The sequence below is a fragment of the Tachyglossus aculeatus genome, chromosome 14 (genome assembly GCF_015852505.1).
Source record: "Tachyglossus aculeatus isolate mTacAcu1 chromosome 14, mTacAcu1.pri, whole genome shotgun sequence".
Taxonomy (NCBI): domain Eukaryota; kingdom Metazoa; phylum Chordata; class Mammalia; order Monotremata; family Tachyglossidae; genus Tachyglossus; species Tachyglossus aculeatus.
In genome coordinates, this window is record NC_052079.1 from 29068745 (window position 1) to 29090724 (window position 21980).

The following is a 21980-nucleotide window of genomic DNA, read 5'->3' on the forward strand; positions in this document are numbered from 1 at the left end:
GAAACTAGTCTACCCGTGAGCGGCAAAAATGATTCATGGACGTTATGGCTATTTATAGTAAGAACCCATAAGTAGAAAATTGTGACCACAATTAGAAATGAAAAAACTGATTGCAACTTCAGGAGCAGACTAAGTTAGTCTTCAGCCTGTAACTTGGGGAAAAAAAATCTTATTAATGAATCAAGACTTACTTTAAGACTTCAGTGTACCCTTTAGCAGCAGCTACATGCAGGGCTGTACCACCTGATTTAGCATGTCTGACATCATTTATGTGTCCACTATTAAGCCACTGTCTTGCATCTCTAAGCATTATCCGTTCTTCTTCCTTTCGAGCTGCTTCTATATCGACCCCTAATAGAAAAGATAAGATTCACATTAATTTTCCTGATCTTAGGCATCATACACTTTTTAAAAAACAAAACCTTTTAGAAAGCATACTAAACAGTTTTGAAATTTAAACCACCAAAGTGTAAGGGAATCAAATTGGTTATTTCTACATCAATTGACTCAGCATGGGGAAGTTATAAGTAACAAAATAGACTTTTTTCATCAATCCTATCAATTGTACGTATTACTCTGGACTGAGCCCTTGGGGAAAATACAATAGAGTTGGACATGATTCCTACCCTCAAGGAGGGCACTAAAATAAATTACAGATCAGGGGCAGCAAGAGTTTAAATATATACATCTAAGTGCAAAAGAGATGAGAACTCAAGTGGACAGGTGACACAGTAGCAGGGAGATGAGAGATTGGTCGAGGAACATGTCCTAGAGGAAAATGGGATTTTACAGGGGCTTGGAAGCTGGGAAGGGCAGTGATCTGCCAGATCTGAAGGAAGAGGGAGTTCCAGGCAGAAGAGATGGCTCGACCAAGAGGACGAGAGGGGGAAAGACGAGAGTGAGGAAACTGGAGAGGAATTTAAAAGTCACAGTCAAATAAATACCCAACTGATTTTCATCTTCCAAACACGCACCCTGCTTATTCCAGCAGGCAAACTACACAGAGTAAAAGGAATTAATTTCCAACTGCCCCATTTTAACACCAATCCAGGTCACGCCTCAAAATTCAAATATCTCAGCATGTTCTTATATGTGGTTTAAGCCAAGCTGAAGCAATTCTTAAAAGTCTCCCACCATGTATTACAGAAGACCTATGGTCACAAACTACAATGGCTTTGCCAGTAAGCAGTCACATTAGTAGGGAAATGGTTCATATTCAGCTTTAGCAAATATGCAACACAGAGGGGAGGCAACGGAGAATAACAATATGTACATAAGTGCTGAGAGTTGCGGGGAGGGTATCAAACTACTTAGATGAAGTGCAAGGAAGAATAGGGTTGGGGGGAGGGAGAGGTTAAACATGAAGGCTGTGTTAACTAATTGTCATCTCCCAAAACACAGCCTCCCCCTTCAAAGTGAAGGGGGCCACTGTAAAGCACGCCAAACCGTGTTTTTTAAAATCTGCATCCTTCATTATACATACATGTCCCAAAATGGCAAAACTATGTAACTGGGACATAAGTAAATACTAAATCAATAGGTGATAAAAAATTTTTTTTTAATGGTACTGGTTAAGCGTTTACTTTGTGCCAGGCACTGTACTAGGTTTGGGGGTATATAAAAGCTAGTCAGGTTGGACACAGTCCCTGTTCCACACTGGGCTTCCAGTCTTAATCCCCATTTTACAGATATGGTAACTGAGGTCCAGATAAATGAAGTGACTTGCCCAGAGTCACACAGCAAACAAGTAGCAGAGCCTGGATTAGAATCCAGGCCCTTCTGACCCGCATTATGATTTCTCATATGCTGAAAACCTCAGCTTCACAGGGCTTGCAAGGCAGTTGGTGTCTGATCGCCAGAGGAGGATGCTGAAGTCCCCTGTTCTGGGCGGTGCAGACTCCCCTTGCCTTCCTTTCTAGTTCAATACATCATATCGTTAGCCATGCTGTCCCAGAAATCCAACTTGGTGCAATCTTGGACACATCATTCTTTCAATCCTCACATTCAACCTACTGCCAAATCCTGCAGGTCATTCTTGTACATCATCTCCTAGATCCATCTCTTCCTCTCCATCTGGCTTCCATCCCCTTCATTCCACAGAAACCGCCCTCTCAAAAGTCACCAATGATCTCTTTCTTGCCAAATCCAACAGCCTCTACTCCATCCTAATCCTCCTCGACCTCTCAGCTGCCTTTGACACTGTAGACCACCCTCTTCTCCTGAAACATTATCCAACCTTGGCTTCACTGACTCTGTCCTCCCCTGGTTCTTCTCTATCTCTCTGATGGTTCATTCTCAGTCTCCTTCTCAGGCTCCTCCTCTGCCTGCCACCCCTTAACTCTGTGGATCCCTCAAGATTCAGTTCTGGGTCCCCTTCTATTCTCCATCTACACCCACTTCCTTGGAGAACTAGTTTGCTCCCATGGCTTTAACTACCACCTCTATGTGAATGACACCCAAATCTACATCTCCAGCCCTGATTTCTCTCCCTCTCACCAATCTCACATTTCCTCTTGCCTTCGGGACATCTCTACTTGGATTCACTCATTCATTCAATTGCATTTTTTGAGCACTTACTGTGTGCAGAGCACTGTACTACGCGCTTGCAAAGTACAATTCAGTAACAAGTAGACACAATCCCTGACCAAAACGGGCTCACAGCCTAGAAGGATGTCTTGGATATCAGCCCATCACCTCAAACTTAACATGTGCAAAACAGTACTCCTCATCTTCCCACTCTAACCTTGTCCCCACCCTGATTTTCCCATCACTTTAGATGGCACCACCATCCTTCCTGTCTCACAAGCCTGTATCCTTGGCATTATCCTTGACTTCTATCTGTGATTCAACCCACATATTCAATTCGTCACTAAATCCTTTGGTCGCCCCTTCATAACATAGTTAAAATCTGCCCTTTCCTCTCCAAACTGCTACTACATTACTGCAATCACTCATCCAATCTTGCCTAGATTACTGCAGCAGCTTCCTTATTGACCTCTCAGCCTTCTGTCTCTCCCCACTCCGGTCCTTACTTCACTCTGCTGCCTGGATCATGTTTCTGCAGAAACGCTTAGGAGATGTCACTCGACTCCTCAAAAAAAACCCCAGTGGTTGCCCATCCACCTCCACATCAAACAAAAACTCCTCACCAATGGCCATAAAGCACTCCACCACCCTGCTCCCGCCTATCTCACTTTGCTACTCTCCTCCTACAACCCAGCCCGTACTCTTGGCTCATTTAGTGCTAACCTTCTCATTCTGTCTCGATCTCACCATCGATCCCTAGCCCACGTCCTGCCTCTGCCTGGAACGCCCTCCCTCCTAAAATCTGACAGACGATTATTCTCCCCCGCTTCAAAGCCTTACTGAAGGAACATTTTCTCTAAGAGGCTTTCCCAGATTAAGCCCCAGCCCTTTCCTCTTTTCCCATTCCCTCTGCATTGCCCTGACTTGCTCCTTTTGTCCTTCCCCCCTCCCAGCCCTATCATACGTATGCACATATCTGTAATTTATTTATCCGTATTGATGTCTGTCTTCCCCCTCTAGACTGTGAGCTAGTTGTGGGCAGGGAATATGTCTATTTAGGGTGGCAATCCCTCATGGGCAGGGAATGTGTCACTTGCTTATACCAACTTGACACTCATATACCAACTGGACACTCACTAAGTACTACTACAACAACTCTACCTGCTCACTAAGCTATTTTAATACAGCCTGCTTAGATTAAAAGCTCAAGTTGTGTTGTTTTGAAGCAGCTTACAAATGCCCAGATTTCGGTAAGTATCAGCCTGACCTGGAAAGAGGACTCTGGGCTGTAAATACTGCTACTGACGTCATCAGAGGGCTGTTCTCCCAGTTTTCTGGGTTCCATTGTGCATTTACTTCCCTTACCAGACAACAGGCCCTGTAACTACCCACTGAGCAGCAGTGGGGAGGAGAGTCGTCCGTCTTCCGTCTCTATCAGGTCCAACTGATAAATCACCCGAGAAGATGATATTATTATTATTATTATTATTGTATTTGTTAAGCACTTACTGTGTACCAGGCACTGTACTAAGCTCTGGGGTGGATACAAGCAAATTGGGTTGGACACAGTCCCTGACCCAGATAGGGCTCAGTTTTATTGCCCACTTTACAGATCAGGGAGCTGAGGCACAGAGAAGTGACAAGTGGCGAAGCAAGGATTAGAACCTATGACTCCCAAGAGGGAGTGTGCAGCTATCTCTCTCCCTCTAATCTTGGCCCACTGCCCCTTCCGCCAGTGATGCCCTGCCCATGTTTGTCTGCACAGAATGGGTGAATACGATGTCTCATTTCATTTCCTTTTGTTTCATTTCATAATATCTTCCACTGGTAATTATTCTACAAATAATTATTAGTTCAAGTGCAGTCCATCCTTAGAAATTAAGTTTGACATGACTGTTTAAAATACTGATAGGCAGGATGAAAGCTGCATGGGGAATCCCCAGAGGTAACTTTCCTTATGGTTAATGTAAGATACTGGTTGGGTAGTTTGATTATACCTTTTAATTAAAGGTATACAGAATGACATGGCACCATCACAACACAGAAGACAAGGGGACAGGTTTTGAAAGGAATCTGTCTCAGTGAGAAGGTGGAGGAGAGACACCGGGTCATTATGCCAGTGCAACCTTTGAACCACTTCTATTTTTTCAAGTACACTGAAACTCCCCGCTTCTCTCCCTCACCCCAAATCACCTACCCTAGATTGGTCGACAAGGATCTATTTATAGTCAGGTTCCACTTATATTGTTCCATCAAACCTATCATTCTCCAAGAGTATATTATGAAAATTTCATGTATTTCCATTTACTTCTTGATTTCCTGTGGCTGGTATTTGACCTACAAAAATGTTCACGAACTGTTTAGAATATTGGCTTCACTTTGCCAGGAGATGGCGATCTTGTATCACCCAGCTTATAAACATCCATATTAAAAGTGGAGATTAATGACGAACGAGAATAAAGACTCTGTAAAAAGTGAATTATTCCTCACATCTCTGCCTGGCAGCATGCATTTTCCAAGCTAATTCATACTTGTGCCAATTCTGTTGAAAGGTGCTGGCTCTATTAAGTAGCCTGATTCTTGCTCCAAGAAAAAGCCACTCAAAGATTAAAACTGAGGAAAGGAAAAGGGAAAGGCAAAACAGGGAGTATTTTAAACACATCCACAGAACCACTGTTTCCTGAAATACAAATATAATTAAATATTTCAAACCTCCTGGTACCTTTGGTTTATGGGTAAAGCGCAATTTTGGGGAGAAAGTAATGTGTAATGACCTCTTTCTCATTTGCAGCATAGCTCAGTGGAAAGAGCATGGGCTTGGGAGGCAGAGGTCATGGGTTCTAATTCCGACTCTGCCTCTTGTCAGCTGTGTGACTCTGGGCAAGTCACTTAACTTCTCTGTGCCTGTTACCTCATCTGTAAAATGGAGATTAAGACTGTGAGCCCCACATGGAACAACCTGATCACCTTGTATACCCCCAGTGCTTAGAACAGAGCTTCGCACATAATAAGTGCTAAACAAATGCCATCATCATCATTTGCCCTTTGGTTGGAATTTTCATAACAGTATGGACATACTTAGGTTTTTCTCTTTTCAGTCCTCAGTTAGGTCCATTCACCCCACATTTGTCCCTCACTTTAATGATGAATAAGATACGGAAAATTAATCTAAGGAAATTTTTAGATCTGTTAAATATGGATGAGTGTTATAGCTTAGACACGTCAATGGAGGATCTGTCATTCTACTGAAACTGTAATACCCATCTAGGGACACCTTCGTCAAGACATATGAAAAAATGGGTTTGGGTTTCCAAGTCTGGTTGTCCAGATCCCTTACAGCCATGGAATGACCGTGGCCAAAGCCCATTCCATATGAAGTAATGCATTTCAAAAACACCTTGGCATTTCAAAGCCCTTTTCATTTTTAGGACGCACCAATCCCATCTTAGATTGGCATTCTGAGTTACATGAAAATTTACAAACCACCCACATTGAGAGAAAAATGTTCCTCCAGCAGAGAGCTTACATTAAATGGCACATTACTTAGAGATGAGGAATACAGGGGCAACTCAATCTTACAACCATGAGCAAGTTAAAAGTTGATTAACATTTTCTGATAGTAGTGCTTTCCTGAGTGATCTAAGTAGACTAAGAAGATGATCTAAATAGACATGATGATGATTCACTTTCCTTTCAATAAAAGGAGAATTTAGGGAAATTCTTGTCGCCTTCCCTGTCACTCTTTGGGGCCCTCTGAGTTTTCTCCTACTGGTGAAGAGATGGATGAACAAGGGAGGACAGGGCAGAGAGCAGTGGGGAGAGGGCAGAAACATGGGAGGGTAGAGCCCACAGAGCCCTAGAACCAGGGGAGAGGTGCTCGGTGGAATTTGTGCCCTAAGGCAAATTCTATTTCACAGTCCAATTTGGAACCTCAAAATAACAGGTAGCTAAAACTGACCTGGAACGGGAAACTCGGAGAGAAATGTCCACAGTAAGATTCATTTTATGCCCATGCCCCACTTGTATTTTATAAACCTGCGAAAGGATCAAGATCCCAAGAAGGTTTTCAATCAAGTGATTAGGACAACTGCGATATGGCTTGTTAGCACAGAATCAACTCACAGAATTAGCTAACTGAGCTTGTCAGCACAGTTGTTAGAATCAACTCTGCTCTTCTCGTGTCAGAAAAAGCTCTCTTACATAAACATGACTATTACTTCAACTGAGCTACCCTTCCCTTCTGGGACTGAAAAAAAATCCTCTTCTCAAAAGTACGGCTGCCTTTTTTTGCTGAAAATATGGTGGAGTACAGATAGGTGGGAGAGAGAGAAAGGGGGAAGTTATGTTTGAGAGCCACTCTCCAACTGAATGAAACCTACAGGTGTTTCAAAGGAAAAATGATGAATGTACAGGTGAAAATATGAAAAAAAATCTAAAAATGTCACTATGTAGGACTATGTTAAAATGTACATTTTTAGACTGTTGCATTTAAATTACCTTGACGATTCACTTCATTTTGAAGCAATTCTTCCATGGCCTCCTCCTCAGCAATATCTAACGGTGTTTCTCCTTCACTATTGACAGCTCCTACATGGGCTCCATGACCAATTAAAAATCTGAAAATTCAAGTAATTGAGAGTTAATACCAAATACAATAAAAGGAACATACAAAAAATGAAGATTACAGTGAATGTAAATAATGCAAATATAAATACATATTCAAAAATCAGGTAACAGGCTACAGTAGAAATCCCTGTAATGCATTTGGGTTCGCACTCTCCAGAAAACTTAGTTAACTGTTACCAAAGGGGTGGAATAAATAGACCTGCTTACTCTCCTGATAAAGAAGGGCTCTGTTAGTCTGAGTTCTTAAGAGTTTCCACCATTTATTCCAAGATTAGATCACTGACCCCAACTGATTAGCAGAAGGAGAGAGAGAGAAAAAGGGAGACATGCATATGTAGTCAGAACAAAGGAGTGGGAAAAAAACTTCTCATTTTCTGGAAGGTGCCAGGCATTATGTCAGCAGAATGAACTTGAGTCACAGTTGATGAGAAGCTGAGTAAGCTGGCGATGTAATGAAGTTATTGATGAAGCCAAGATGGTATTGGAATGAATACAGTTACACTACAAAATAATCACAGAATTATCTTTCCACTTTGCCCTATCTACTCAGATCCATATGACAGTACTGTGAGAAGCTTTGGTGTCTCTTTACTTCAAAAAATGACATATAAAAAGTGGTGAGGATTCAGAAAAGGACAAGAAACTAAAGGTTGGAAAAAGTACAGAAACTGGGATTTTTATAGTCTAGATGCAAGAAAGCAAAGCAGAAAGGGTTTTTTTTTATGTGATACACTTCTATGGGATGTTTTGTTTTTGTTTTTTCTCTTTTCTGCTGAGAACTGAGCAGAAGGAAAAGAATTTAAATTAAAACAGGTGAGATTTCAGTTAGCCATAAGGAAGAACTTGAGGATCACTGGGATAAAACACTAGAATGAGTTACCAAAGGAGGTTGTGAAGGTCTCCATCCTTGGAGATTTGAAAAAGTCTATACAACCATCTGTTCTGGATGGCTTAATTATTTACCCTTCAGGAGAGACACAAACTTGGACTACAAGCTCTCTGAAGGTCCTGCCAACTGGAGGATTTTAGGATTCTCTGCTAACTATAGTCAGTTCCCCTCCAAGTCTCAACTACCTTTCCTCAGCTGCTGTGTTCTGTGAGAAGATCTCATTGTTGCCTTACCCAAATATATCATTCTTTCACACTTTATTTACCTTGGGTCAAATTGGGAAGGTTCCTTGAGTGACAGTCGGGGTTTAGGATACCCTAAACAGCAGGTGTTTAGGATAATTGCTAAATACACCCAAGTTTCCTGTAACAAAGAGGTAGGGCTCTTACAAAATCCCCAACGTTAAGGAAAACCTGCATTGCATATACTCATGGTGTCTGAAGCTGTGTGCCCACAGAACATTTTCTTTAGACATGTCATCAGGCTATTTGATTCACATTAGAAAAATGTTGCATAAATTTCCTAAACATGCTCTAGCCAAAATGCATGGTGAACACAGACCGTGAACACAGTCTCCTAGACTGTGAGCCCGCTGTTGGGTAGGGACCGTCTCTATATGTTGCCAACTTGCACTTCCCAAGCGCTTAGTACAGTGCACTGCACACAGTAAGCGCTCAATACGACAATGAATGAATGAATGAACACAGGCATTATGACAAGTTATCAATGGTATTTATTGAGCCCTTCCTTGTGCAGAGCACTGTACTAAGCGCTAAGGAGAGTACAACAGAGTTGGTAGGCACACCCCCCACCTACAACAAGTTTACAGTCTAGAGGCATTACAGTTACAGCTGAGTGGAATGACCATTGAGTACTTACCTGTTAGGTTCCCTCCTAATCAGTACGGTTTTATTTTAAGTCATTTGCTCAGTGTCATTAATAATGAACAATACTATATGATAGGATATGAAATACTACTGCTACTAATTCAGACAAAGGTGTAAATCTATGCTAGCTTGTGGGGGGGATGGATGGGAAAGGGCTAGAATGTTGTACCACTTTTCTACCTGGTAGCCAGGTAGAAGAGAAGCAAGGTGGCTTAGTGGATAGAGCATGGGCCTCGGAGTCAAGCCAAAGGCACAGGGGAGAGGGGCTCTGGGAAGCCACCCCCCAACCCTTCACCCTGGGAAGTAGCAGAGCAGCTCCAACTTAATGCCTGCAACTATTCATTTTTAGAGTGAGAAGTCAAGGGCTTCATGAAACTCACTCTTTAACAGGCCTTTAGAAACTTTAAGACTTCCCAAAACCTCAGCATTTAGTGAAATAAAACTCTCCTGAAGTCACTAGTAATGGAGGGAGAGATATGATCAATTAAGCAGAACCACAAAAGAAGTGCTCTCATGCATGTGGCTGCAGAGGTGGAAGAAGGGAGCAGGGAGATGGAAAAAAAAGAATTATTTGGGCCACAATGCTGGAATACTACAGGCTAAAAGAATGGAAACACTAACAGTAGTTAAGATGGGTGGGTGGGGAGTAGGCATAATATCCGCTTCCTGCTCAGGACCCCGAGTTCCTCCCCACTACACATCAGGAGATGAAACTGAAAGAGAAAATGTGCTCCACAAGAGCGCATGGGTGGGGTCTGTCTCTGTTCTCATTTAGGGACGAAGTCCTGTCAAATGCTTTCCAGTCTCAGAGTTGATGGTGACTGGAGGCAGCCATCATGATCATCTGGCTGAGTCCTTTACCTACCTTCAGAGAACCCAACTGTACTGCAAGAAGAATGAATTCTCTATTGTCTTTCGGTGCTTAACAGAGTTTTAACAGTTGAACAGTTTTAGTTTCACCTCCTGCACTAGATGGTAAACACCTTGAAGGTGAGGATCACGTCTAACCATTCTATTGTACTCTGCCAAGCACCTAGTAGAGTGCTCTGCACACATTAAGTACTCAGTAAATACCATTGATGGATGGATCAAAATGGTAAGTGATATGGAAAAACAACCTTTCCATAAGCACTGCCAATTGGGGTGGCCCATAGAGTTCAGTAATTCTGTCTGACAGGGACACCAAAGGATAAACTCATTTCTGCCATAACGCACATTTTCATGGCATGTTTTGGTTACAGTGCAGTGGCAGAATTAGGGAACACTCTTCTGACAACCTAATGCAACTCATGCCAGAATAATTTGTCTTTCAATGGTACTTACTTGCTTATTATGTGCCAGACACTGTACTAAGCCCTGGGGTAGATGTAAGCTCATTGAGACCAGAAAACATGTCTACCAACTCTCCTGTACTGTACTCTCCCAAGCGCTTTAGTATAGTGCTCTTCACACTTCACACTGAGTGCTCTTCACATTCTTCACACTTCATAAATACCACTGACTGATTGATTGGTAAGGATTCATGTAAATTTTCTAATTGCTATTTTCTTCTGTCGTGAATCCACCACCCTTAAGTTTTATGGGTGCTAGTGCAGGTGCTATGGGATTTATTGAACAATAAACTACAAAAACATTCAGGATATGTCTCCCTGTTCCTCAAAAAACTCCAGTGGATGCCCATTCACCCCTATATCAAACAAAAACTCCTCACCAATGGTTTTAAAGAACTCCATCACCTTGTCCCTTTCTAAAGTGTATGCTGAATCGATGGCCTACATTTTCCCATAGACCTACATGGGAAAAATACAAAACAAATACACATGCAGTATTCTGTAGCGTTATTATTACTATTTTTACTTTTAATTAACTATTTATTCTCTAGGCAGACATATCAAAATTTTATACAGGGTACTAACTCTTATATTTGTTTTATATACCTTTCCTGATGAAACCCAGAATTTGTTTGAAAAATTGCCAGTGACTTTCCCCATGTCAGTGATAGCTCAGAATCGATGACCAGAGATTTTAGTTGGACCTATTTCTCCTTAGACATACTGCATTTGTATTTGCTCACAATGATGTTCACCTGTCCCTTTCTGCCTGCTCATCCAGTTGACCAATACGAACTCACCTGGATGAGATTCATTTATAAAATTGCTTAAATAATATAACTTCTAGCACCAATCCCTTCAGTACTCCCTCCCAGGAAAGTGGACCTTTATCCCTCCCCTTTCCTCATGCCTTAGGTCATTTCCTATGCAAGAAAGGAACATGTCTTCAAAGATATCACTGGCATATACATTTACATAGGCATTTGTTAAGTGCTTACTAAGAACCAGTCACCATGCTAAGCACTGGGGTAGATAGAAGCTAATCAAGTTGGACACAGTCCGTGTCCCACGTGGGGCTTACAGTGTTTATCCCCATTTTCAGATGGGTAACTAAGGCACAGAGAAGTTAGGTGACTTGCTTAAGGTCACAAAGCAGACTAGTGGCGGAGCTGAGATTAGAACCCAAATGCTTCTAGACTGTGAGCCCACTGTTGGGTAGGGACTGTCTCTATATGTTGCCAACTTGTACTTCCCAAGCGCTTAGTACAGTGCTCGGCACACAGTAAGCGCTCAATAAATACGATTGATTGATTGATTGATTAATTCTGATTCCCAGGCCCATGCTCTATCCACAAGGCTAAGCTGCATCAATTGGAATTGGACTGTATAGCAGTTGGAAACACAATTTGTGCAGAGGGAAGAATAAACAAGCTACGTCTACCTAGAAAGTCACCGTGCTTGGCATGTACCAAGCACTTAGTAATATTGTAATCATTCATTCATTCATTCAGTCGCATGTATTGAGCGCTTACTATGTGCAGAGCACTGTACTAAGCGCTTGGGAAGTACAAATCGGCAAGATATAGAGACGGTCCCTACCCAACAATGGGCTCACAGTCAAGAAGGGGGGAGACACACACCAAAACAAGTAGACAGGTGTCAATACCATCAGAATAAATAGAATTATAGCTATATATACATCATTAATAAAATAGAGTAATAAACATGTACAATTATACACAAGTGTTGTGGGAAGGGGAAGGGGGCAGGGTAAAGGGAGGGTGGGGGGCGATGAAGGGAGAGGAGGAGGAGAGGAAAAAAGGCAGGGGCTCAGTTTGGGAAGGCCTCCATAATCAGAGATGACATCCAGGCTACTCTGGATTGATTCAAGCAGGTCTTGCCTGAAAGCCAATTCAGGCAGTAAAAGCTGATAAAAAGGAGGGGAATGGACACTAGCTGCTCTGTTTATCTGCTCTTTGGGAATAGAACCTCTATGGATGATTTCCTCATCCACCTATGGAGACAGGTCCTTGAAGGGCTCTTCTGATCCTCTGTAACAAGCCAGGATCCATTTTATCCCCACCATTTAGTCAGATCCACCCTTTTTCATAACCAACATATGGACGAGGGATCCTCTTGGGGATTGTGGCAAGGGGGAGGATAATTTCCTAATTGATGTGGAAACTGAGGACCATATAAGAAGGATAAACACATACAGTGATCTCGTCTAAAGTTTCCGGAGTACGGGGGCTAGTCATATTTCTACTAAATACTAAACAGGGCTGAAATGATTGATGCCAGAAGAGCGGAAAGAGCACGGGCCTGGGAGTCAGAGGACTTGGGTTCCAATCCCAGCTCTGCCACTTGTTTGCTGTGTGACCTTGGGCAAGTCACTTCACTTCACTGGGCCTCAGTTACCTCATCTGTAAGTGGAGATTAAGACTGTGAGCTCCATGTGAGGCAGGGAGTGTATCCAACCGTATTATCTTGTAACTAACCCAGAGCTCAATACAGTGCCTGGCACACAGTAAGCATCACTTAAAAAAACTCCAAAACACCCAAATTAATATGTGTGTTCAAAGGGGAGCTTCACCATTTGATTAATTACAGCATTGCTATCCCAAGAAGCAGTAGTGTGGGTCAGTAGATTGAGCTCTAATCAATCCTTCAAGATTATGATTTCCAGAGGGAGATTTACTAAGCCCCCACCTTCCAGGGAACTGCAAAGGCAGAGATGAAGCTCTTAAAGTCACCTTGAAGCCCAACTGACTCAAATGAGATGGTTTTTTGGAAGTGGCCAAAAGGCATTCTTGAAAGGGCCAGTGGTCCAAGGTAGGCACCAGTGGGAGAAGTGCAACCACCTTCGAGAATTACACTGCTGGAAAATTCTATGTTTTGTGATATCTGGAGAAGGACGAACAACTTTTTGCCCATTCTGTTTTCTGGATGTAAGCAGGAATGTACCAAACCAGATCTCCTTAGGGGAGCACTGACTGTTCAGTGAAACCCTAGTACACACCTTCCCAGAGGCCTCATGGGGCTCAGAGCCCTCAAATCCACCCTTCCCCAACCCCTGCCCAATCTCCCAGATGGCACAAAGATTTCAGTCATGTCAACTGGGGAGTCTGGCATTACTGCTAGATGAGCAATTTGCGGGTGTGAACGAGCTTCAGTGTCAGAATTGGGTAGGCTCTCTTTACCCTGACAATCAGGCTCCCTATCAGGATCAGTAGCTGTGACTTTGACAAATGAATTCAATTTGTGTTTACAATTTCCCGCTGTGAATCTTTTTGTCCCTTCCTCCTTTGCTCCCTCTGCTCTTCTACCATCCAAACTCTTCCTCTTCTGTCTGTCTCCCTGCCATCTGTCTCCCCTTAATCTTCACTGCCCCACGAAAAACATCCCCACTTGTTTCAGATCTTCTCTTCCTATATCTACATGACTTTCCCTATATCCTTAAATCCACTATCCCTTTGGCTCCCTCCTCCCCGCCCCCATCTATTTTCCCTTCCTGTTTTAATTCACCCCCCCGACCATTTCTCTTTTACTTTTCTCCTGCCCTCTCTCTACTATCCTATCTTCCTTTCCTTCTATTTGTGTCCTGTTCTCTCCATTCCCTCACCCCAGTATCACCAATCGTCACCCCTCCGTTCTTGCCTTTGCAAACTGCAGGTTGCAGCCTAACTTTGCCTCTGACTGTGTTGATCACTTTTTCCCCTTCTTCAGCTATCCAAGACCACTTTGCTGTCTCTAAAGTAGCTTCAAAAGCTGAGGTGTGTACAGGTGGCAAAAACTGAGCTGTCTGAAGTACTGCTTTGTGAGGGGAGGACCCTACAAACCCAACAGCCGAAAAAAAAGGCCACACTCTAGCCAATGTCAGATCAATCAGCTAGCCAATAGTGATGACAGGAGATCAAGGTCTAGTTGCTAGCAGTGACGGGCCAAAGCTAAACTCAGCCTATTTCTGTTCCTACAACTATAAAGACTTGTACCCTTTCCTGAGGTTGCACAGTAGGCAGGGCAGGCCAATGGTACCTGCTCAGTTTCATCAGCAAATCCACCTACACTTCAATACCCTGCTCTGTAAATAATAAGTGCTCAATAGATACAATACTATTATTATTATTATTATGGTACTTGTTAAACGCACCCTCCGCTCCTCGGCCGCTCACCTCCTCACTGTACCTCGTTCTTGCCTGTCCCGCTGTCGACCCCCAGGACACGTCCTCCCCCTGGCCTGGAATGCCCTCCCTCCGCACATGCGCCAAACTAGCTCTCTTCCTCCCTTCAAAGCCCTATGGAGAGCTCACCTCCTCCAAGAGGCCTTCCCAGACTGAGCCCCCCCTTTTCCTCTCCTCCTCCCCATCCCCCCGCCCTACCTCCTTCCCCTCCCCACAGCATCTGTATATATGTTTGTACAGATTTATGACTATTTATTTTACTTGTACATATTTACTATTCTATTTATCTTGTTAATGAGGTGCATCTAGCTTTATTTCTATTTGTTCTGACGCCTTGACACCTGTCCACATGTTTTGTTTTGTTGTCTGTCTCCCCCCTCTAGACTGTGAACCCGTTGTTGGGTAGGGACCGTCTCTATATGTTGCCAATTTGTACTTCCCAAGCGCTTAGTACAGTGCTCTGCACACAGTGAGCGCTCAATAAATACGATTGAATGAATGAACATGCCACGTACTATTCTAAACACTGGGGTAGATACAAGTTAATCAGGTTACACAAAGCCCCTGTCCCACATGCGGCTCCTGCTCCTATTCCCACTTTACAGATGAGTTAACTGAGGCCCAGAACAGTGATGAGACTTACCCAAGGTCACACAGCAGACATGTGGCAGATCCAGGATTTGAACTCCTGACTTCCAGGCCCATGCCTGGCCACTAAGCCAGGGTACTTGATTGCTTAGTCATTCAGTCGATTGTAATTTACAGCTTTTTATGTATACACATATGTGGCCTACCATTCACAGCTCCACTTTTGTGACTGTTCAAAGTGTGTCAATCCCAACTACCTTATTAACAGATTCCTTATTCAGATTAAGATGGTTTTCCTAACTTCATTTTCAAGAAGGAATTAGATGCCTTATACAGTTAGTGCCAAAAATCACAAAATTAGGCAAGGATGAATAACAATTCAGTTCATTCCAAATCATTCTAGGTGCCCTTGGAATGAGGGGGAAGTGAAGAGAATGAAACTTCCTGTCTTTAGTTTCTGGGACAGAAATTTGGCTTAATGAGGGCAGAGAATCAGTAGGGCTTTGAAGGGGGAAAGTGTGCTAGTTTGTTGGACGTGAGGAAGGAGAGCATTCCAGGCCAAAGGTAGGACTTGGGTCAGGGGTCGACGACGGGACAGGCGAGAGTGAGGCGACCATCACCAGAGGAGCAGAATGTGCAGGCTGGGATGGAGAAGGAGAGAAGGGAGGTGGGGTAGGAGGGGGCAATACGATGGAGAGCTTTGAAGCCAATAGTGAGGAGTTTTTCCTTGATATGAAGGTTGATAGGCAACCACTGGAGATTTTTGAGGTGGGTGGTGACATGCCCAGAACGTTTCTTCTTTTCAAGTCACTTTGTTTCTCTGGGCCTCAGTTGTCTCATCTCCCTTCTCTCCTTCTACAGCCCAGCCTGCACACTTCGCTCCTCTGCCACCGATAACCTCCTCACTGTGCCTTGTAGTTTTCTCTGCTCCTCCTCCCCTCCCCATCGCCCTGACTCCCTTCCTCTGCTCTATCCCACCCTGCGCCCCACAGCAGTTGTGTATATGTGTACATATTTATTATTCTATCTGATTAATGACATGTATATATCTATAATTCCATTTACTTATATCAATGCCATTGATGCCTGTCTAATTGCTTTGCTTTGTTTTGTTGTTTGTCTCCCCCCTTCTAGACTGAGAGCCCATTGTTGGGTAGGGATTGTCTCTGTTGCCAAACTGTACTTTCCAAGCACTTAGTACAGTGCTCTGCACACAGTAAGCGCTCAATAAATACAATTAAATGAAAGAATAGAAGTAAAAATAAACTCAGGTGACACAAGCAATGTAAAGCAGATGCACATTCATCCAGTCACTATATACAAACACTACCCAGTGCCATTTTTCTAATGAACTACATATCTTTAAACTAGATATACTTCTTGCAAATTAAGCCTGAAACGTTTTAATGGCAAAGACATAGGGATACACAACTGATTAGAGTTTCTCCTTGAAAAGAGGGTTAACAGGGAATCAATGCCAGGCAAATAATTCCTGGGGGTTGGCCCGGGGCCTCATTTCCTAATACATTAGGAAGCATTTGGAAGACTAAGCAAAGAACAAATTTAAGAAGGCTAAAGACAGGACATAAGGAACCACAGGATTAAGAAAAAAGTTCTAGACAACTTGAAGAAGTGGCCAGATGAAAAGGAACAAGTACATGACAACCCATTTACAAAAGAAAAAGCAAACTCTTTAAAAGCTAGATGGGAAGTACTGGTTTACCAAGTGGAGTAGACAAACATCTTAAATATACATGGTACTGAGACAGGAAACCTGATTAATATATCCATAGTTAATCCCCAACCATATGTATCCACTTTCCTAAAAAAAAAAAAAAAATCCCTCCACCCCATGGCTCCCTCCAGTTATCGCCCCATCTCCCTCCACCCATTCCTCTCCAAACTCCTCGAATGTGTTGTCTCAACCAGCCGCCTCCACTTTCTCCCCTCCACCTTTCCCCTCATCACCTTCAATCCCAAAGAAACTGCCCTCTCCGAGGTCAATCATGACCTTACTACCAAATGCAACAGCTTCTACTCCATCTTAATCCTCCTTGACCTTTGAGATGATTTGGACACTATGAATCATCCCCTTCACCTGGAAACATTAACTAACCTTGCCTTCAGTATACCGTTTTCTCCTTGTTCGACTCTCTTTGGCAGCTCCTTCTCAGACTCTTTCAAGGGTTCCACTTTTCTCTCTGCCACCCACTAAGGCTCAGTTCTGGGTCAGCTTCTACTCTTCATCTACCCTCACTTCCTTGGAAAACTCATTCATTCCCATGGTTTCAGCTACCACCTCTATGCAGGTAACTCCCAAGTCTACATCACCAGCCCTGACATTCCTGCACAGCTGTCTCGCACTCCCTCCTGCCTTCATGACATCTCTACGTGGATGTCCCATCGACAACTCAAACTCAACACGTCCAAAACAGAATTCATCTTCCTACCAAAAGCCTGTTCTCCTCTTGATTTTCCCACTGCTGAACAGAGCACCACACTCCCTACCTCACAAGCCCATAACCTTACCTTGGTATTATCCCTGACTCCTCTCTCTCATTCCACCCACATATTCAATCTGTCACCACATCCTATTGGTTCTACTTTCATGACATTGCTAAAAGCCATCCAAACTGCTGCTACGATGATCCAACCACTTATCATACCCGCACCTCGCTGACTTCCCTGTCTCCTGTCTCTTCCCACTCCAGTCTTTTCTTCACTCTTCCGCCCGGATCTTGTTTCTTAAAAAACAAAAACAAAAAAACAAAAAAAAACCCTCACTCCACTTTTCCCCACTTCTCAAGAACCTCCAGTGAATGTCTATCCACCACCCCATCAAAACCAAAACTCCTTATTGCGGGCTTAGAAACACTCAACCAGCTCATCCATCCCTACTTTACCTCACTGATTTCCTACTAAAATCCAGCTCACATATGTTATTCTTCTAACCCCAAGCTAAGCTACTCACCATACTTTGATCTTGTCTATCTCACTACCAACTCCTTGCCCATATCCTCTCTCTGACCTGGACTCCCTCCCCCTTCAAATATGATAGATCACCACTCTTCCCACTCACAAAGACTTAGTAAAATATCTCCTCCAAGAGTCATCATCATCATCATCATCAATCGTATTTATTGAGCGCTTACTATGTGCAGAGCACTGTACTAAGCGCTTGGGAAGTACAAATTCCTTCCCAAGTACAAGAGTCCTTCTCCAACTAAGCCCTCATTTCCCCTATTTCGTCTCCTTTCTGTGTCACGTATTTACTTGAATCTGTACCCTTTAAGCACTTAATATCCACCCCATAGCGCTTATGTACATATTCATAATTTGTTTTGTCTAGGTTTCCTGCTCTAGATTGTATGCTTAGAGAAGCAGCATGGCTCAGTGGCAAGAGCGCGGGCTTGAGAGTCAGAGGTCATGGGTTCTAATCCCAACTCCTCCACTTGTCAGCTGTGTGACTTTGGGCAAGTCACTTAACTTATCTGGGCTTCAGTTACCTCATCTGTAAAACAAGGATTAAGACTGTGAGCCCCATGTGGGACAACGAGATCACCTTGTATCTCCCCCAGCACTTAGAACAGTGCTTGGCACATAGTAAGTGCTTAACAAATAGCAAAATTATTATTATGATTACACTCCTTGTGGGCAGGAAACGTATTTACCAATTCTATTGTAATGGACTCTCCTAGGGCCTTAATACACTCACCAGCACATGGTATATGCTCAATACCAATGACTGATAATCCAGGCATCCCCATTTTAGCCTATAGAGTAGAACTCAGCTCACCTTCTGTGACCTAGCCCGGGCGAGACTGAGAAGGAAGGGTGGGGGAACGACGATGACAATAGCCCCTCTTTCACCAGCACTTAATGCTAACTCTTTCTCATTTTCTCTCTCCTGTGTGTAAGTCAACATCCACCTGGTCCGAAAGTGAGAAACCTGGTCTGGCAACAGGAGAGTGCCTTTCCTTGACATATCTTGGTCCCAGCCCAGAAAGGCCCAGTGGTTTCTTGCTGTAAAGCAGATGAGGAACGGGGAGAGAAAGCTTGCCCGCCAGCTAGCTTAGGACTGGTTCTTGCCCTTCCCTGACCCAAGGGTGGAACCTGAAAGACTTGGATCTGGGCATGCAGACGTGGAGCGGGGAGCTGCACGTACATGGCCTGGACGCCAGACGAGGGTCTGGGAGTTCTCTGCCTGTATCTAACCTCAACTCCCCTTTCTTGCCAAGTCCCTCTGGTGATGTGGGAGAGAACAGAAAGACACCCACAGGCTCTGTACTGAGTGTGGCTGAGCACCTACAAGGCTCCCAGAAGAGATCAGGTAGAGGGCAAAAAAGACTGTTAGAGGAAAAGGCAACCATGGACTAAGGTGAGGAGAAACAGAGGAAGTGGAATTGGAATGAAGAGAGTCTTTGGAATCTGCTTTCTTTTTCTTCTTTCAGTCACTTTCCTCTATTTCTCCATCTTTTCCCAACGCACATATAGTCACGCTGCTCCTTTTATTTCCTCTCCCGTAATCTCCAGAAAGGAGTTCTGAACAGGGAGTTTCCATTTCGAGTGTCTTCAGCGTTCTCCAACTGGCTGGCATTTCCTGCTTTTTTCTCCCCTTTCCCCTCTGCTTGCTCCCAGAGTCCCACTGTAACCGGGCAGGCAAAAACCTGAACCTGAACAAAAATACACAGACATTCTTTCCAGAGTTCTTAATATCCCCGAGCTCTTGTTTTTTAAAAAAGCTTGCTTTAACCTGTACTAAGGTAGTTTAATCCTATTGCCAAATGGGTAATGAACACAAACAAAATGTCAAAAATTGACAGGGTCAGGTTTTACCACTTTCCATACCCCTGTTCATCCTCCACTGCTCTGAAGACTATGGCTGTAGAAGTAGCCCAGCGACAGTCTCCATGGAATTGGGTGCATGGAACTACAGACTGAGTGAAAAAATAGAGGAAAGAAATATCTTCACAACTGCAGTTCTATTTTGGCATGTTCTAGTGGTAAACTGAATAATTTCTCATTACTAGGAAATAAAAAGCTCATTTAGGATGATTAAAATGGAAAGAGGAAACCAGGAGGAGAAAAATCAAATGCAACATCTTTTAAAACTGTGTATTCAACTCTAATGCAAACCACTCTGCATCACCCCATGAGAAAATGTATTTTTATCACCAGCTATTTTTTTTTTTTTTTTTACAAGAGGTCACTGTCCATTTCCTAATGTTTATTTTACATCAGCCTTAGTGCTATATAAAGCTTGGAAAGACTATAACCATGTTCCTGCTCCAAGTAAACTTATTCTTACAGGAATTTCTCTCAACATTGAGAGTCCCTGATAAAAGATCATCTAGCATCATGGGGCTGGAGAAGACCTCCTCGTTCACACTCTGATCTGAGAGCCTTTTACGGACGGTTCCGATGGATGGATATCTCCACTAATAGTATGAAGATGTCAAAAGATGACGTTACAGTATTTCTCGATAACCATTCTAGAGTTCTGGGTCAGTTGGGCCTGACTCGGTTTGATCAGATGATGGACCGCCAGGAACCAGGCTTGGATGACTAGCCCATGCTCCAGTTTCAAGCCTCTGAAGCCAAAGCAGCAATGCCAATGGGCCTGTGTGTATTTAACGGCATGCCCCCGCTGGTCCGCCCAAGGCAGCCAGGGAATGTGACAGCAAAAGCAGAACACTTTGGGATCTGCAAATGCTTAAACTGAAAACAGAGGTTGAAAACAGTCATTATTGTGGATTGCGGCATGTGACATGGTAGACTTAAGCTGGTGAAATATGCACGGATAAACAAGAGTTGGGTCTTAATCGCTGAAACATCATCATCGTTTTGTGGAAATATAATTCCAAATTAGAGAGAAAGAAGAATGTAAAAAATTAGATGGAAAAAGTTCAATCAATTTAAGTCAAATTAAGACCTAGGACCTAGATGTTGCCCAGTTTGGTTATGGTGAATTTTAGAAAAGTATATTCACCTTTTAGCAGGTCAATAGGCCTGTCTGGAGTTCCAGATTGACTTGGCCTCTAAATTAAGTGTGCCCCAAATTACACACCTAGCAAGCAATTCAGGGCTTGAAGAGAATGCCATTAACTCATGCTAACCTAGGGAGTTTACCAACGTCTAAGTCCCTAAGTACCTCTAAATGCCCAATTTCAAAGCAAATCAGAGGATCTCTGTAATTTTCAATAACAATGGGGAATGCCACAGGGAAGAATCTGAATGTACATCTATCAATCAATCATATTTATTGAGCGCTTACTAGGTGCAGAGCACTGCACTAAGCAAGTGCTTGGGCAACATCCCCCACCAAGGTTAGGAAAACACCTAGAACATTCCAGAAACTAAGGAATCCTGACTATTGGCCTTGTGTAATAGCCGTCTGAGATGGGTAGATTTTTAGGAGGCAAGATGGGTCACTGTAGGGGAATTCTGGGACTCCCCAGGATCTAGAACTCTTTCACAGAAGACTCCTAGAGGGGAAAAAAAGGTCAGGTTTTTAAGATATAAGACTTTTTAAAGTTCCAGATGAACAAAGGCAGAATTGGCTTACTCGGCTATATCTAAATATCCACAGGAAGCAGCTGCATGGAGTGGTATCCAGCCTTCATTATCAGGTTGATTAATATTTGCTCCATTTTCCACCAGAAATTTCACCATATCTACGTTGTCATCAATGCAAGCCTGAAAACAAATGCGGAAACAAGATTAAAATCATTAAACACACCTTCTAACAGCTAAAGCAATGATTAGGATGATTTCAGAATCCTGAGAACATCTGATTACAATAATAGAGACGTGATCTCACTGGTCCCTCTAAGACTACTTTATGCACTATGCTTTTAAAAACCCCAGTGTCAAGATATGGCTTATTCAAGCCATCCAATAGTTATTGGGGTTCCATTTGCTCTTGGGCCTAGGCTACACATTGCACGATAGG

At 43.2% G+C, this 21980-nt stretch overlaps 1 protein-coding gene across 4 annotated transcripts in view; it reads right to left on the reverse strand.

Moving 5' to 3' along the window:
* The window catches only part of PPP1R12A (protein phosphatase 1 regulatory subunit 12A), a 150119-nt gene that overhangs the window by 68061 nt on the left and 60078 nt on the right, over nt 1-21980 (reverse strand). For all 4 annotated transcript variants that reach the window (XM_038756294.1, XM_038756293.1, XM_038756295.1 and 1 more), the window contains exons 2-4: nt 21594-21724; nt 7024-7142; nt 192-351 (exon numbers count right to left, since the gene is read on the reverse strand). In XM_038756294.1, the coding sequence (XP_038612222.1) occupies nt 192-351; nt 7024-7142; nt 21594-21724 (410 nt within the window). The remainder of the gene's footprint in view (nt 1-191; nt 352-7023; nt 7143-21593; nt 21725-21980) is intronic.